Source organism: Cinclus cinclus, chromosome 1 (genome assembly GCF_963662255.1).
Source record: "Cinclus cinclus chromosome 1, bCinCin1.1, whole genome shotgun sequence".
Classification (NCBI taxonomy): domain Eukaryota; kingdom Metazoa; phylum Chordata; class Aves; order Passeriformes; family Cinclidae; genus Cinclus; species Cinclus cinclus.
Genome location: NC_085046.1, coordinates 19,591,234 through 19,610,210, shown reverse-complemented (window position 1 = coordinate 19,610,210; position 18,977 = coordinate 19,591,234). Strand labels below are relative to the sequence as shown.

At 36.7% G+C, this 18,977-nt stretch overlaps 1 protein-coding gene across 1 annotated transcript in view; it reads left to right on the top strand.

Annotated features, from left to right (window-relative positions):
* The first annotated feature begins 485 nt into the window (after nucleotides 1-485).
* Nucleotides 486-18,977, top strand: part of SLC39A12 (solute carrier family 39 member 12) — a 32,346-nt gene continuing 13,854 nt past the window's right edge. Inside the window, exons 1-6 of the mRNA XM_062494498.1 lie at nucleotides 486-755; nucleotides 4,777-5,055; nucleotides 7,606-7,813; nucleotides 9,604-9,806; nucleotides 14,189-14,360; nucleotides 17,269-17,441. Coding sequence (XP_062350482.1) covers nucleotides 486-755; nucleotides 4,777-5,055; nucleotides 7,606-7,813; nucleotides 9,604-9,806; nucleotides 14,189-14,360; nucleotides 17,269-17,441 — 1,305 coding nt within the window. The remainder of the gene's footprint in view (nucleotides 756-4,776; nucleotides 5,056-7,605; nucleotides 7,814-9,603; nucleotides 9,807-14,188; nucleotides 14,361-17,268; nucleotides 17,442-18,977) is intronic.

The following is an 18,977-nucleotide window of genomic DNA, read 5'->3' as shown; positions in this document are numbered from 1 at the left end:
AGTATTAGACTAGCAATATTTATTTACAGCTATTTTTGTTACTAAAAACCTCTTTTCATGATGAAATGAAAGTGAAAGCCATGGTATTTTCCTGTTCTTACTGAAAAGAATTATTAGTGAATGCAATAACATGACACTGAAATGAAAGCCATAGACTTTATTTTTAAGAAGAGGGAAGGGCACTTCAAAACAACCACTTTTTGGTAATTCTAAAGAAGTTTTGAGGCCACGGTTGTCTTAGTTTCATGCTGTTCTGTGCTGTAAAGCCTTTACAAGCTCCCTGTTGTTCAAAAACAGCTTGTCACTGCAAATCAGCTTAGCCAACCAATTAATAAATCCTTTCGAACATATTGCATTTGCACTAATTAAAGGGTTGGGTTTTTTTCCCCCTTTACCATTCAGATTCTTCAAGTTTCCTGTTTAAGCTGTGAAGTGCAAACAACAATCCAACATTCAGTGCAGATCAGGCACTGCAGGAAGAGGAGATGTGTTTTCTGACCAGGCATCCAGCTATTGGGGTGGTATGTTCTGCTTTCATATTCAGCGTGCTCATTGCTGAAGGACAGCCTGGGGAAGAGCGTGGGCAGGATGGCAGCAATCCTCTCAGCAGAGGCTCTCTGGTGGAAGTTTTACGCATTCTCTCAGCTGAAAACACTGAGCTCCACATGAACCACTCACGAGAACTGGTCAAAATGTTACTGGAGAGAGCTGAGTGTCCACAGCGGATTTATGGCATGCAAGAGGATTGTAATCTGGTTAGTGCTTCAATTAATGAGGGATATCTTTACAGGATCATCAGTGAGTTCTAACATTTGTTAGAGTGATACTATCCTGAACACGATACCTAAACATGTAAAAACTTCTTGTTACAGCAAAAAAAAGTCACTGTGTTGTTTCATTTTGAATTATTATTATTTATTGTTTGAGCTCATGAAGAGATATTCCAAACATGACAGACATTCCTTTTAAAATTACCAAGTGCTTGTTTTCCAGCAAAAATTTTTCTACTGAAAGCTGATCTAACAGTAAAAGCATGAGCTTGAATTTGGGGCACAGGATTTCCACTGTGGAAAGACATAGGTAGATACTGGGGACCAGTTCTGCCACTTTTTTTGTTGTTGTTCTAGATTTTAATTCATAAAAGTAAAACCCAGACAGGATTGTCTCAGATTTATGTGCCACTTCACTGAAATATTCAAGATTAAGGGGAAGGTTTTGTAAGCAGTTCAGGTCAAGGAAAAGGAAAGGCAGAACAATGAATCTACAAATCCAAACTGAAACTGGAAGTAGTCCAGGGTACAGTTGCACAGAGGGATTGGTTGTCTACTTAAGAATATTTTCAGAACTCAGTCCTGATTCAATGAAGAAAGGACAGGGACAGGGTTACTGAGCAACTTAGCTGAAAGGGACGACAAAGGGCCTGGTCAGCCTTGGCTTTCATTACTCTGCCTCTGGCACTGTTAGTGACCTACATACAGCACTTTATACCACACTTATGAAGATGGTCTGAAAGGTGAAGGTTTTTACAAGGTGCTGTTTACAGCAATCTGCCAAGCCAATGAAGTAGGAATCTTTTTATCCTATGCAGTGCTGCTCACCTAATTGACCCTTTTTAAAAATGCTCCCATTTTTCATATGAGTCCAAATGTGAAATTTCATACATAAATATTGTAGGTGCCTGTCATTACCTGAAAGGATATTTTTTTTATGAAGGACATTATTCACACATTGGCAGTGAATATGCATCTGATACAGGCCCAGATTAAAAACCAACAATGTATTAAACATGGGTATATAGTCCTCCTAAAATTCACAAAGTCCCAAATTCACTAAACAGGGGACAAAGTTTTTGTTTGCCCTTTTTGTTTTTCTTCTTGAGTGGCATGTTTTATTCTTGTATTTGTGATGTATTTCTGGAGAGCTTGCCCACTGTGTCCTTGGATGGATGAAATCTAAGGGAAAATTAGATGGGGGTTACTTTGTTCAGTACTGCTGTTCCGCTCAGGCTTCATCTTGGAAATTTTCTATAGGAAGACTTTGAGGACTTTCACCATTTTCAGTACTTGTCAGTGTCATCTGAATCAGAAACACTGCACACATCCTGCACTGTCAGTGTTTCTGTACCAGCACCACAGGAACGTGGTTGTCTATCAGAAATCCTTGAGAGAGATGTAGCATTTTCAATCACATGGAGCCCACGTGGTACTGTGATGAAATCTTCCATGATGATTTAACAAGATCTGGTAAACCAAGGGAGCAAGAACTGTGCAAGAAGCACTATCCTGCAAGTTTGTCAAAATTTGAAGCAGAATGCCCCATCTTAGCTTGACATTTTCTTCCTCATAATTGTTGGGAATCACTGATTGATTTCAGATTCAATTTCCCTTCTAAATCCAGGATTCTTTCTATGCCACATGACTTTGTTTTCAGACTTTGTTTTGATTTTGTTTTTATGATATCTCTAACGTGCATTTAAAAGCAGTGAAATTTGAGACTTTCTTTGGACCCTCTTCTGGTTTGATGTTGTGTAGTGGCCCTAAGACTCTTTGGGGAGGGGCTGGCAGCTACTGAATGATATCCAGCCCTTTTTTTACTCCTAAGCACACAGAAGTCATGGATTTCTTGCATGGGCAAGAAAATTTTTTTGGAACTTGTGGCCACTTAAACAAAAGAAACTCAGACTTCAGTGCCCAAGTTCTGGGCTTTTTTTGTAGGAAATAAGCATTTCTAAATCAAGGATGGATGGTTATTCCTGTAAAAAAATTAGTAGCAGCAAAAAAAAAAAAAACCCAAACTAACAAACAAACAAAAAAAAACCCCTAGCCTAGTGACAAACCACTTTATATTCTCTTAATGTCTCTTCAAGGGTCACTCCCATATACTGTGGAATAACTGCATTTTTTACAATGGATCTACTTCCTTTAAATTAGCAATTTTCTTTTCAGTCATCTTCCTTTCAAGACCAAACAATGGACTCACTGATCGCAATTTATGCTCAGTGGATTTTAAAATCTTACTGATATCTTTGAAAATCTTCCACTTCATGCCATATGTTTATTGTATTACTACTGAGTGTTCATAAAGGCTGGTTAACTAACTTAAGGTCTTTGGGACAGAAAACAGAATAGACTCCTCCTAATCCAAAGAGTAGTTCTCAGAGACTGCATTAGGAAAAGTTAAATACCTTGATAAACAATGTAGGCAGGGCAGTCCACAGTGAATCATTCTGTAATCTAGAATATTTATGTATCTAAATGGTTTATTTGGCTATTAGTATCTACAATTTTCTTTCTTTTTTTTTTAAGATTCATTACTTTGAGAATTTCTGTTAGAGTTATTGATATTAAAATGTATCAGCTCTCTCAGTTCCTCCAAGGAACTTTGGCTTCTGAACATGACAATGTTTGTTTCATTAACCCAGCTTCAGTGCAGGAAAATGAATTAATGTACAAGTGACCCCCACCAAACAACCCATCATGCTTATAGTGGCAAAAAAATTATTCTGACAAACTGGATTCTGTCTGGATTCATTCATTTATTAGAGTGCAGTGTTGATTCCTGCCGTGGTATCTCATGTGTTATAGTTTCTTCTCTGAAATGTACAGTTCAACTGCTTTACTATTGTGGAGATTACCTGACACATCTATAACATACTTGGAAACGAGTCTGCTAGAAAAAAAAAATATACAGAATTAATAATATTAATTACAAGATCTCTTCAAGGAAGATTCCTTATTTTGGACTTCAGTGTCTTATTTCTCATAGCCTGAGATAGATCTCTGTTAGTCTTCTGGTCTAATTTACAGATTTACTTTTGTATGAGCAGCAAAAGTTTCTGAAGATTGTCTTTATGTCAAGAAAAAGTTGAGACAGAGAGAGAGAGATAGATAGTTAGATAGATAGATAGATAGATAGATAGATAGATACACATGCACATTAAAAAATCTGTACTCAGATGCACAGGGTGCATATGTAAAGCCTGCATAGGGTGAATATATAATTTCAGTCCCTCTTAAAATGCATTCGAAGGACTAAATCGGGGGTGAGACCTTGTGCTGGCTCTTTGCACTGGATCTCATTGTTGCAGTTAATAGAATTCATTGAGAAACATAAAAATAGCTGTGTGATTACAGGCTCAATTATGTCTCTCAGCAGTGCATTGAATATGGTATAACTTCTGTTTGCATAGCCTCAATTAACTACAGTTCAGCAACTGCTTTTATCTTATAATGTAAACACATATAGAATGCACAGATGAAAATATGAATAGCCCTAGCCTTATCTAATATATCTGTAACCAGAAGTATAATCTGCTGAAGCCAGAGGAAGGTTTTTGCTCTCTGTAATGATTGATCAGAATTATTCATAATTGTAGGGAGTCTGAAACCACTAAATAATAGAATTATGGAATAGAATCATAGAATTGAGTTTGAAGGGACCTTAAAGATCATGTATTTCCACTCTCCCTATCATAAGCAGAGACACCTCCCAATAGAACAGGTTGCTCAAAGTTTTGTCTCTAGGACACTTGACCTTTCTTAAAATCAAAAGGGGCTCTGGAAAAAAAAAACCCATGTTGTGATCTAAACATAGAACTAAAATGACTTACCTGCACCCTCCTCCTGCCATTCCATCAGCCTGCATCTGTACGATTTTGGGCTCGATCCCTTAAATATAGAAGTTATATTCTTCTGTTGTCCTTCCTATCTGTATTTGCAGATGCCTGGAAAGGTGTCACTTGAGTTGAAATTTCCATTTATTTTTATTTCTTCACAGTGCCTTGAACCAGATGCTTTGTTAATAATAGCTGGAGGAGATATAGAAGACCATCTCAGTGAAGAAGTATTTGAGAGAATTTCTCTTATTCTTCTCTACTACATTCTTCATCGTAGAGATATGTGTTCTTCAGAATTCAGCTTGAATAAGGATTATAAATTTTACCTACAGAGTATGCTTAGTTTAAGACATGATGAAGACTGTTATTATTTTTCACGGAATGAGACAGAAGATATTTTAGCTGCAGTAAGGCAACATTTTAAAACTTCTGAAAACCAGGTAAAGAAAACATATGTAAAAATAACTTCATCATTATTACAGGTATAATGCCTTTATGCTAGTACAGAGACTATGCCAGTAATCACAGTCCTCCAGAAGACTTTTAAATGAAAGTGCCTGAGCACAGGCTGAACACTGGTATTGTGTTGTATGTGCTGTTTAATGTTTTTCTTTGAGTTGTTTCTGGCATGTGACACTTCACAGGGTCTGCTGTGAAGTGGCTGGGGAGGTGCTGCACTTCAGGGGTGATTCCTAATAGGTAGTTTAGATGCAGTTGCTCTGCTTAGGGCAGATGGAAGAGAACACAGCTGTGTAGATACAAGATCTTGCACTTGGCTCCAAGGACAGAAAATACTTTCCCACCTCTGATGTTTGTTAACATAGATACACTACCAGTGATCTATGACATCTCTTTGAAATAGATCTATCTATAAGGGTCTGCTAGAGATCCTTAACTCAAATAGAATCTATAAAATAGTAGAATAATATTCTAGAGTTCAAAGTTGAAGTATTTTAATGGTATAAAGTGGAACAGATCCATTTCTGGCTGGTATAGGAAAAATAATGAATTATTTTGCTGTGATGAAATCCTTGCCATGTTCTACACTTCCATGTCTATCCAAAACTGAAGAGAATGAGGAATCTGTCCAAAGACATGATGGGTTCCTTTAGTTGGAACACATACATTTGTGACTAATATCTACCAGCATGGATATGCCTTGTAGAAAGATTGTTAATGATAAGCTTAAATTTAAAGTTGAAAAAAACCCCATATTGAGTATTTTCAGCTAAGATCATAGTTTCCAAGTTAGGAAACATGTTGTGAGTTTTCTCACTGCTGTACAGAATTCCTTATCTCAAATAGGATCTATAAAATAATAGAATAATCTAGAGTTCAAAGTCAAAGATAAACTTTCCTTATAATGGGCAATAAAACAAGTTTTTGCCAGATCAGATAACTCCTAAAGTGCAGGTTGACCTCCTGTTTGTAGCCCCTTAGAGCTGTTCAATGTATTGAGTTAAATTTGGTTTATACAAAGCTTGAATTTGTCCTTTCCATTAGATTTTAATTTACAGCATATTGTAGTAGGGTTTTCTGCACACATAGAAGATGGGTAGGAGACCTGGCTGTGTCCAGAACGTTGAGAGCCTCCAGTTCCTCTCTCTGTCTTCTTTGTGTGGTCATTTCCCACCATAAATTATTCATTGAGCAGTTCTTTGGTTCCCAGTTTTGGTGAACGTGCTGATTTCCAAGGGCTCCAATGGTATCTGAGCAACTGTAAAGAGACATTGGAGGGTATTTGGAATGTCAGGATAGAATAACAACCCTTAAAATGCTTTACTGAGGGTTCTGTTTGTTTATGCTGGCAGAATAATCAGTTGTCAAGCCTGTCCAGTAACTGGGACTTCACCACTCACTGACTTGAAGGAAAAGAGGTTTCTTTTATGAAAGGTACACAAAACATAATAGCGTAATACTTGGAATCACAACACTTGATTTGTGGAAGAAGGCCAATGGTTCAGGATAGTCATAGAAGAAAAGCATTTTTAGTGGCTCTTTATGTGTTTTGTTTTCACAGAAACCAAATATCCTCTTCTTTAGTCATAGCACCTAATGTCTTGCTTGAAATAAGAGATTAAATTTTGGGTTGTGAAAACTTTAATGTATGGTGAATGAGCAGGAAAAGAAATGGCAGCCTCCTCTGAAGTGTTTGTGGCCTGCATAAGGAGTGATGAGTGTGTATGAAATAAATTACTACTGTACTTGCTCAGCTAGCCAACTTTTTAATTTTGTTAATATGAGTTAGAAAAATTAAATTAAGTAATTTTTTGCCCTTGGGTTGGTTTTTTTTTTATTGTTTCATTCAAACCAAACTATTTGAAGTGAAAATAAACAAGAAAGGAAAAAAGGAAGAAAATATGATAAGGGCGATTAATTTCTGGGCAAGTGAGAGAGTTTGCAGACCTCCACATACATGGCTGTATACCACTGACTACTGTTTTTATTTGGTCACCTAGCAAGAAAGTCACCCTTTATCAGCAAAATTACATCTTTCCATATTGTCCCCATATAACTACTCCATTAAAAAACCTATTGATTCCATTGAATAGGTAAGGAACTAAAAACATGTAACGAATTATTTCTGAAGTTTGAGATCAAGAGTTAAATTATTTGAGCCAGTTTGTCATGCCTTAACAAAACTTCCTCCCCTTTCTTCCACTTTCTGGAAGTATATGTAGATGTAATTGAGGAGGACACTTGGAACAACAGAAACGGCAGGAAACAACACTAAGCAAAAATAACCTGAATAAAGAACTGTACTTTCCCCCCTTTAGACACTGAGTAAATGTTCAAGATTTTTAATTCTATGCCTGTTCTCCTGAAAATGTCCTTTGATTAGCTGTCTTGCTGGCAATTAGAGCTTACATCTTGCATATTTTTTCTACTCTGGCTGTGAAATTGTTCTCCTCAGTTTCTCCTCCTGTCACTCTGAGTATTTAAAGGGAGGTGAGCAGGACTGTCTTCATGCTGTTTTCTCCTGATTTCAGTGTGTTGATGTGAGCACTCTGGAGAAAAATGCTGATATAATGGACAGAGATGGTGCTGATGAAAACACTCTTCCACGCCTGGCTGCTTTAATCCTTACTCTGGCTCTCCAAGGAGTCTGTATGGGGAAAGCAAGTTTGCCTTCCCCAGAATTCTTTATAAAATACATTTTCAGTTCTCTAAATAGTACCACTGAGCTCCAAGTGACAGGTAAGCTGGAGTATGCAAAGTTCATTTTCTTCAGGGAAATTTATTGCTGGACTTATCAGAAATGCTACTTAACCATAAATAAATAGAAATATAGGCGAGCTCTAAGTAGTCCAAAAATAACAAAACAAAAAACCTGAACCAAAACAAGACAAATGCCGAGCTCTCATGAGCAGCAGCTATTAATTTCTGTAAAAGGTTGTGCCTGCTTTGCAGTTTTAGAAGCTACACCATCAATTCAGGGGTCTGGTATGGATTTAGAAGGTTGTTATAGGACATCTGCTTTTCCCTTTTTGTGGCAACTGCTAACAGCAACAGCTTACAAGCTTTTCAAAGCATTTTAAAAAGTTACATTAAGTATGGGTTAAAGCAGGTTAAAATGTTGAATTGAGCATAGGTAAAAACATTTTTAACATTCATAGGTTACACAGAGGTACATTGACTCACATAAATAAATATTAAAAAATAATAATCCTTAGCCCTAAACTGGGGTCCTAGATTGTACTTAGATAAACTGATTTGGCAGCAACGCCCTTCCTTTAAAATTACCCAGCCAGATCTTGTAAAATAATTCTCAAAAGAATGGATGTAGCCATAAATCACTATATATGGTGAAATCTGGGCCCCAGTGAAGATAACAGCAGGACTGTATGGTTGGTGAAGTTAGGATATTATTCAGAAAAACAAAAAATATTCTTTACCAGTTTGTTACAAAGCCTATTTGAAGTCTAAATTCATTATACTATTCCTTCAAATTTATTCAGAAAGAGTAAGAATCTGGAAGCATAGAAAAATAAAATTAGATTTCACTGCATTTAGAAAACAAATATGCCTGTAGCTCCATTCAGATCTGTTTATGTAGCCAAAAGAAAGTAGTGAAAGATCTTATCAGAAACCTTTTTGTGAGATTTTCCATAAAGATTATACCATTTGCATTTTCTGGGTAACAAGTTTAAAAAAATGAAGGATTGTCATATGGAAACATTCCCACTAATCTAAATTTCTTTAAAATTAATTTGAGGACCACTTTTTAATGGACAAACTAAGGTTTACAGAATTATTGCTATGGCTTCATTTGAAAGCACAGGGGTGAAGGAAGCTGATGAGGATAGGATAGGGCCTGGCCCCTCAATTATCTGGGCATTCCATCAGCAGAAGCACCCATCGCACCCCAACTATGTCATGAGGTACATCTGTGCATGACCTCAGATTTAGATTAGGGATCCTGGCTCCCTCCTTCCTGTGTCAGTACTGTGAGCAGGCATGCTTCCCAGTTAACCAGAGGAGAGAAAAAATTTACTGTCCTGTGCTGCATGTCTGAACTGCAAGGGCAGCACAGCATCCTGAAGGTTGATTTCAGGACACCCTATAGAGGACCTGTTTCCTGGTCCAAATACCTGGCTGTGGTAGCTTAGTGTGGGATTCCATTTACACAGGAAAATTTTAGGAACAGTGAAGTTATTTAGCAACTACTAGATAACTTTGTCAGAGTTGCTGATTAAATGAAAGACTAATTGCCTTTCAGTCACTTTTGTTTCCTTCTGAGACAGTCATAGGCAAAACATCTGAGTGAGATATGTAAAGAAGGAAAGGCTGAGGATCTGGGTGTCTGGAACTTCCAGAGTAGTTAAGCAGAAATTGCCTCCAGTACCAAACTGAGAAAATAGTATTAAAATTAGGAATTTCAATCAATGTTTTAGCAAACAAAAAAAAAAATACTGTCTTTTAAGTATTATGTCTTATAAGTGTGCATTTTCCCATGGTAACATATCTGTTCTCTAATGAATTACTAGAACTAGAACAACTACTAAATGTGCTTACAGCCAAAAAGACCTGCACTGTAAATGGACAATTTCACAGTAACAAAAGAAGACGTTACAGTATGGCAGTCAGAGATATTGGGAGAAGAAATAATCCAGTCAAAGGAAATCATATAAAAGGAGACTATTTGAAAGGCTATTTTGAAGATCATGAAAGGAATATAGATTGGGACCAGGTTAGTTAATTTTTATGTTATTATCTTGTTGGTGGCAGAATTTCACTGACAGGAGTTTAAATTGATTTGCAAAATCTGCAATATGTCTCAGGCAAAATGTATTTGTTTTAAAACGGTGTGCAGATATGGATGAAAGTATATATTTATATAGCTATATATGTTTAAATATTAGTTGGGAAAGAACTTTGTGGATGGTGAATGTGCAATTAAAGTCACTGGGAAGGGTTAACAATGGCTAGTGTTACCTGGAATCTAGTATTTCTTCAAGATACAGAGGACTGGAGTAAAATGGATTTGATGTTTACATATAGCTGTTAGAGATTTCTTGTGGGTTTATGTCACAGAGTTTCTAGGACCCCTTAAGTGACCTGTTAGAAAGAAGGATTGTTTTTCACTAAGGAAAACAAAGTAAATTAAAGTTTCTATGTAAGTTGCTTTCAAAAGGCTTCTGTAAACTGAAGATTGGGCATTTCCAAACTGTTTTTATAGCCATCTATGAAATCCAATGCCTTCTTTCGAAAGTATAAAGGCTGTAAAACAGAGCCTTAGCTACTCCCCAGTATCCTTTCTGATGACTTTGAAGGACACTGCCTTATTGCAGGTGATTTTATCCTTATCCTAAGAATTTGAAAATAAATAAATTTTGTTTATGGCAATGATCAAGATGGTAACTGACTTCATCCTTTAGACTGAGTATCATTCCTTAGACAAAAAAGGATACTTCGAAGTATATAATTGGTATATATTTTGATGCATACATTTGAAATATATACTTCAAAGAACACTTTTATATTGTTTTCAATCCTTTACCACTTATGTTAACTCAGTGGCAATGTTTCTCCTCCATTTAGGAGAACTGAGTGATGTGCAATTGACTTTTACTGTGTGGTCATTTTATGATGGGGAGCTGAGACAAATTTCATCTGGTTAAATGCTATTCTGATAGATATTTATCTGTGTAATTGTATTGCATTTGAAATGCATACTCTATCAATACGTTTGTTTCTTTGCAGCTGATCAGAAAAAAGGATCATGCTGATCAGCATGATGAGGCTTTTAATGGGGGTCTCAAAATCTTAAATTAAGGTCATTTTAAATGTGTTTCATATGAATTTCAAATTATGAAGGACAGAAATCAGTAGTGATTCTATCTGTAAAAGAAGTAAAACTGTTCTCCAGCAATTGAAGGATTTTAAATGCTCAGTTTTTGATTTCTTGAACTTCTGAGACCTATTGTAACTCAAAAGATAAGTGTGCAGGGGCATTCATTATCTGAGTCTTAGGAGTCAACTGAGAGCAAAATATTCTCTAACATAAAAAAACCCACAAAGAAGCATCTGGACAGAAGATAATGTCTCTTCTGTATTAATTCCTTGTTTCTAAGGGTTTTTTTCCATTCCTGTTCTTTTTAGCTATGCCTATTTTCCTTCACATATTCCATCAGAAGACTTCATGTTTCACTGCTGTGTTGCTAATTTTGTCTCCTGTTTTCTGCACCTGTGTTACCCATTGTGTCTCATTAGTAGCAGATTCTGTTACATACAAGACATTGACTCATCTATGTATTGTGTTTGCTTACTGCATTAAGATCTGAAATTCAAATTTTATGTAGGAATAATTATTTGAAACATTACCACAGAAAAAGGGTCAATGCTTTCTTTTAAACATCATCGTTTTCTCTACAATTAAAATGTATATAAAAAAACTAAGTGGCAGATGATATAATAAGATAGATAATCTTAAATTCCATTAAAGTATGCCACAATGTCTATGTATTCATTTATTCTTCCTCATTAAACAAGTATAGATTTTGGAAACCCAAATCATCCATCCATCCATCCATCCATCCATCCATCCATCCATCCATCCATCCATCCATTTTTCACATGAAAATATGCAAAAATCAATTTGCTTATTTTTTTTAATATCATCCTCCAGGAGAACGCACATAGTTGCTTTTATAATGGAGACAGTTCTCTGACTCCTTATGTTAAAAAGCTTAAAAGGCTGGGGCTTGCAACTAGGAAAGATGCAGGTCCTCACTGCCCACATCTTACAAGAATATTTTACTAAATAGACCTTAACAGCTATTTTTTATGTATGAGTGGACAGTTTATTTTTACAGATGAGATTTTGCTTTTCATTGAGAATGCCTGGTAATAAATTCACATTAAAGTTTAGTCTCATAGTAATCCTGGACCTCCTCAAAGTGAGATCAGGTTTTACAGAGCCATGTCCAGCTAAATTCTGAATGCATCCAAAATGAGTTGATATAGTCTTTTTCTGGAAACCTGTAGCAGTGTTTTATGGGCTTCATCTTGATGGACTTCTTTATCAAATTGGAGTTTTTTCTTGCTGCTACTAATGCCTTTCACCTCTCATTCTTTTGCCGTATGCCTCTGGGAAGATTCTGGTTATCTCTTCCCTCTAAAACACCTTAGATAGTTGAAGACTTAAGACACCCACCAGCCCTTCTCTTCCCAAAGTGAACAAATGCAGGTCCCTCAGCCTCTTCTGACAAATCATGTGCTGCAGTTCCAAGCCATCCTGGTGGCCGTCCAGTGGACTTCCCTCAATTTGCCAGTGTCTTGCACTGCTGGTTATTAAACTGGTTGTTATGGTGGACTCACATGTCCTGAGTGGTAGGCAATATTCTTTCTCCAGTGCCTGCTGGCTCTGCTCTTGCTAATGCAGCCAGTGTACAGTCAGTGGTCATTGCCATAAGGGCACACTGGTGGCTCATGTTCAAGTTTCCTGTCAGGACCCACCCCAAGGGCTTTTTCTGCAAACCTGCCTTCCTCTGGCCAGTTTTCCCTAGCCTTTATTGATGCATGAGGTTATGCTGAGTGAAGCACAATAAATTTGTCTTGGCTGATCTTCATGAAGGTCTGGTCAGCCCCATTACTTTGTCTTTTCAAGGTCCCTCTAAATAGCAGCCACACCCATCAGCATATTGACTAGTGGTCCCAGTTGAATTTAACGTGTGAATGCCTCCTGATGCACTCTGTTCCATCACTCAAGTTGTTGGTGAAGGTGTTGAATATCATCCCTGCTCTGACTGGTCAGCATAACCAACAAAAATCCCAGTCTTGCAACTTGATACAAGATGTCAGTGTTCCCTAGTTCTAGAGCCAAAACCACTTAGAACAGGCAAAATTAAAGTCTCTTCCAATATGGTAGCTCCTGAATTGTCTTCATGCTCTCCTTTAGCATGAAGGCAGAACACACTAGGTCCAGGTGACAATATCACCTGTTATGTTGAAAACTTGAATGTGGTTTTCAGAAAAAAAAAAAAGTATCAGTCCTCAATTATTTCAGTTTCTTAATGAACCACAAAGCATATTTTACTTCACTAATGGATGAGCAAAGGCAGGAATGTGTTGGGGTTTAACTGGGTTATATAAAAGTAATTATACCTAACAACTTCAAAAGAAGATTAAGCTTCAGTAATGAGAAAAAGAATATTTAGGAATCCCTTGAGTCTCAGATGCAGACCAATTTAAATGAAAGAAAATTATTTGTTTTTAAATATTGAGTTGCATCATATGAGATTAAGAAATGAAGATTATTACTTTAAGTAAGGTAATATATTTGATCTGGAGTTCTTCGGTTTAAAAATTTTTACATAAATTTCCACTAGAAGTTTTCTTATGTTAACTGCTCATTTTTTACTAGAAGTTTCATACTGGAGAGGAAAACACAATTCTTCACGAAAATTTTTGAAATATAAATGGTGTCATGAAACATTGCTTCTTTTGACAGAGATGCTCCAAACAAAAACAAAAAGTAGTTGGAATTCTGAAGTATCTCTCATAAAACAATTATGAAGCAATCCTTGGACCAATTTTAGACTATGTAACATCTAGTTTGCTGACATGCCCTCATTTAATGAATTAAAAAATCTAACTTATTTCCATATCTTACTGAAGATCCAGTACAAGGAAGAATCTCAGTATCGCTTTGATGTAGGCAGTATCTTATATTAATAGCACTATTACTGCAAATAATCTATTTTCACAACAATATCTAAGAATGTAGTTCATATTAGCATTAAAACATTTTTCTTAACACACATATAACAATAAAATATTGAGAGATAATAATTTTGTAAGGTTTCTATAACATTAAGTGGCTTCAATAGAAATTGAGCTGCTTTATCCCAAAGATTCTGGTCTTTTGGAAATATATAGTAGTATCAAGTTTACACAGTAAAAAAGGGAAGTTATTGAAGTAATTAATTTAATCAAGAAAGAATATAGATATATAGCAGGTTTCTTCTAGGCTGGACTGTCCTGTGTTCTTCTAAAATTCTGTATTTAACCTCAAGGTTTAATGCAGGTATATGCAATATGTTTAGTAACTGTATATACTTTTCTACAAAGGTTTGTTTCTCTGCCAATGAACTTGTGAAGATATTTTTGAAAAACAGTTCTTCCTCCATTTCGAAGGACCACTTCAAGCAAATCAGTCCAGCTATCATTCAACAAATTTTAAGTTGTTCATGTCAGCTTCCTGACTTCCAACAGACAAAGCTTCCACCAACAACTGTGGAAAGTGAGTTATGCTCTTATTAATAAATTATTATTTAAATTCAAATAAAGAGGTGAAAGGACATCTGGAGACATTTCATTCATTAATAAACCAAAACATGGGATTTATGCTGCCTGCAATTTATGCATTCTATAATTTCATAGCATACATGTCAGATAATAGTATTATACTGAGAAGTGAGGGGATTCAATGATCTGAATTTTATAGTGTTTGGAATTCCATTTCAACATGTAAGGGTTTAAGTTTTATTATCTTTCTTTGTTAGAGGACTGCTTGATATTGCCAGCAGGTAGGCAGTAACAGGTCCTCATCTATGGATTGCTGGTCAGAAAGGGCTTATTTTGTGAAAATTGCACCAGATTTATATTGCAGTTGCTCTTACATATAGCTTCAAGGTTACATTAGCTGGCTTTTTATATCGTGATGTGGCAAATGCTTGATATAGATAAGTTTTGCAAGAATGCTACTGGTGTTTCAGCTTGTGATATTTTATAGCAGAGAAGCTTTGAGGATTCTACTGTAGTAAGAAAAACATCCAGAAAAAACAGTAACAGGGCAGCAGGACCTGTGTGATAGAGCTGAAACAAGAACTGATTTAGGGTATAATTAGATTTTTTCAACTTGCAGTTGTAGCCCTCATGTTCCTCTGCTTCCAGCATTTTCTGCCCCATCTGTTCTGTGGATTCTACTTCCCCTGTAATCAATCCTTAGTCCACCTTATAAAAGAAAAATCTGAATCTGAGCTGACCTAAGGGCTTCCTAAGGTTTTTTTTTTTTTTCTCTTACTTTAAGCCAATGATATCTGGGAAGTGGTTATAAATCAAGGTGTGCTGGTATAATAACAGAGACATTAATTTTGGTGGGGAATTTGGGAGTCAGGAATGACCAAAAAGGAGTAGGCTCCTAACCATAATTGCCTGCATCTAGAGGAGCAGTTTTTAGGCTACAAATCAATGTCTTCAATACTTTTATCCTAACATCTATGTGGCAAGCTTTAGATGACTAGGTCTTTTTGGTGCTAATAAGTTTTCCCCAATAGCCTGCTGCCCAATGATCCTTATGGAGCAGCACATGAATTAAAAAGCATGAAAGGACACATGTGGATATCCCAGAAGTAAAAAAGCATGGGAGAACACTCATGGATACGCCAAGAATTGTTACAGTAGAAAGAGACATACAGAATAGGAAGAATCATTATGGGTCTTCAATAGGCAGCAGTCCTTTCTTACCTCTCTGCTCTTTGCCTGAACAGTTTGCAGTCTTCACTGTTTTGATCTTTTCTGTGCTACACAGATATGACCATTTTTTAGATCAGGAATCAAGGGACAAAGAAAGAAGAGAAAGGAACTTACCCAGGTCACATACAAGGTTCATAAAAAATTCCGTGTTAACCGGGATTCTTCCAAGTCTAAAGCCATCAGCCCAATCAATGACATTTTAGTGGTCTCATAAAGGTTAGAGATGAGAAAAATTGAGCTATTCAAGTGCAGAATGGAATTAATAAGAGCCCTTTCCCTGTGCTTTTTGACAAAGGAAGGTTTCCATGACCACAGGGACACTTCTGCTGTCTGGATACAGATAAAGCATTCCATGTTTGACCTATGTGTGACCTAGTGACCTGAGCATAGGCTCATCAGTTTTATTCTAAGCTCTATTTTACTGACAGTCTGTGCTGTTTTGGCTAAAGCCAAGGCCTGACATTCCATATATATCTACTATACTATTGTATTTTGATATGCAGCCTGTGAAATTAACTGTCTGATTTTATGAGGTGCTGAGCACTTGCAGTGCTATTAAATTTTGAAATGTTAAGTGACAGTTTTAAATATTTTGGCATTAATTCCTTTATGTATGTTTATTATCTGTGTTTTACCTCCTGTTATAAGACTTCCATAGAAATTAATCAGGATTTATGTTGTGCAAAAGGTTGGGAATGTGAGCAGCATGTAACTCTGAGGAATTATAAGACTAACATTCAAATTCATCCCACTAGCCTGGGAAAAACAGGCTGGTGGTCCTGGTGTATTAACTAAAGGGATGTATTTCAACTGCAGATTTGTAAATATAATTTTAACTGAAATGTTTATGCTTAAAACCTAAATTAGATCACTACCTTTATTTGAGGTTTTAGGCCTTGGTTTGTTTACAAAAAATTATTTGGGTAAAAATGTGATGTTGATTGTAAAGAAACACAGGTGTGGCATGTGAGAACATAGAATCTCAAGCATTATTCTGTTAATAGAGGAAGCAAATGCAGAGTATTCTAATTATGTCATCTGTTCACACATGACTAGAAAAATCTACATGGCTGTTGTGGTTTAACCCCAGACAGAAGCTAAAAGCAGCCACTGGAATGCTTCCCCACTGCCTCCCCTCACAGGGGTTGAGGAGGAGAACTGGACAAAAGTAAAACCCACAGTGCAGTTGTTCACCACCTGCTGACTGATGCCCAGCTCACCCCTGGGCAGCAATCAGCCCCTCTGGCCAATTCATCACAGTTTCTATGCTGGGCACAATGTGTGGTATGGAATATCCCTTTGGATAGTTTGGTCAGCTGTCCCAGATGTGTTCAACCCCCTTCCCCAGATTATTGTGCAGTGCCTCACTTTCAGAGCATGAGACACTGAGAAGTCCCTGGCTCAGGGAGCACAGCTTAACAGCAACCAAAACATCAGTGTGTTAGCAACATTATTCTCATCCTGAATCCAAAACACTGCACTGCACCAGGTACTAGGAAAATTAACTCAATCCCAGCTGAAATCAGACAGTGTCACAATGAATCACTTCTCCTGTGTGCTTGTATATAGAGGTATGAAAACATATGCTCAAAAGCAATTACAAACACAAAATAAATACAAATATTGGATAATTAAAGGTGCCCTTGTTTTGTTTCATTTGTTTTCCCCTACAGAGTATGGTTACAGCACTGTTGCTGTTTTACTTATTACTATTGGATCTATGTTTGGTACAACTCTCATTTTATTTAACTCCTGTCAAGAAACCTATACACTCATTTTACAGCTGTTTGTCGGCTTGGCTGTTGGAACCCTTTCTGGAGATGCATTGCTACATCTTATTCCTCAGGTAAGTAATAGACACTTCCATGCTTTTAAAATATTGACACATACGTGCCTGTGCAAACATGCATACACACAGAGGTTTCATTTAAACCTGGTTAATGCTCATCAGTTTATAAATAAAGCTTTCCATGAAATCCCCCCAGCACTCCAATTACATTTGTACTCTGTAGCTCAGAAAGGGATTAAAAATAATAATAATAAGAAATCCATGATTGATGAATTCAAAGAAAGAAAGGCTTCTATTTGTCAAAAAAAGTTCCACAAAAGAAATCCCCCAAGGCAAAGCACGTTCTAGATAAGTATTAATTTATTTCATGAAGCAGATTCTGTAGAACATTTTAGCTGAAATTTTTCTAAGCTTGTATGAGCCATCCACAGTCACCTCCACAGATTGTGCCTGAGAACCAGGCACTATCAGCCTAATTAATCCTGATGACTAGACCTGTAATAAAATGGGTGGAATGATCTTTTCCTAAATCCATAATCTAAATTTTAAGAACAGGGTAACATGTACAGCAGAAACAGTTTTTCCATTGTGTATTCATTTATTTTGAACAGTCTTCTCTGATATGACACAGATGTTATGAGTAGACTTGTAGTGATCATAGAAAGAGAGCTTTGCAGCTTCACTTAAGATTCTGGTTTAAATTTTCTTTATGCTTAATGCGTTATCTCTGGAAGCAAAACTAGAAGAGTGGTTTTAGGAAGGCAATTCTCACTGAGTGTCAAATAAATGCATTTCTTTTAGCAGCATCTTTTAAAAGTGAAAGTATTCTCCTTCACCAGTTTTAAGTGATGTATCCAGTAGCCTTTAGACTCCTCACTTTCAGATCAAAGGAGGGCTGCTGTGCTGTGACACTAGGGAAAAGAAGGAAGTATACCCACCAATGCATTTTTGCATTAATTATGCATTACTTAACTTTTGCATTATTTTCACAGAATCAGAGAGTTACAGAATTACAGAATAGTTAGAGTTGGATGTCTGGAAATCATCTAGTCCAACCCACTGCCAAGGCAGGATAACCTAGAGCTGGTTACAAAGGAACACATCAAAGTGTTTTTGAATGTCTGCAGAGAGGAAAAATTCCACAACCTCCTGGCACAGCCCAAGCCAGAGCTCTGCCACCCTCACTGTAAAGAAATTCTGCCTCATGTTGAGTTGGAACTTGTTGTGTTTTAGTTTATGGCCACTGCTTCTCATCTTGTTGCTGGGCACCACTGAAAAGAGTCTGGCACCACTGTCTTGGCACCCACCTTTGAGATATTTGTATGCATTAATGAGATCCCGTCTCACACTTCTCTTCTCTAGACTGAACAGGCACAGTTCCAGCAGACTCTCCTCATAAGAGAGATGCTCCAGTCCCCTAAACATCTTTGTGGCCTCTGCTGGACCCTCTCCAGGAGCTCCTTATCTATTTTCAATATGATGTGGGCATATTAAGATAATGCAAGTAATTGTTATAGAATTTTAACATCAATATATTGCAAAAAAATATATATCTCCTATTTATAAAGGGTGATTTCATAAAACTGTCCCTAA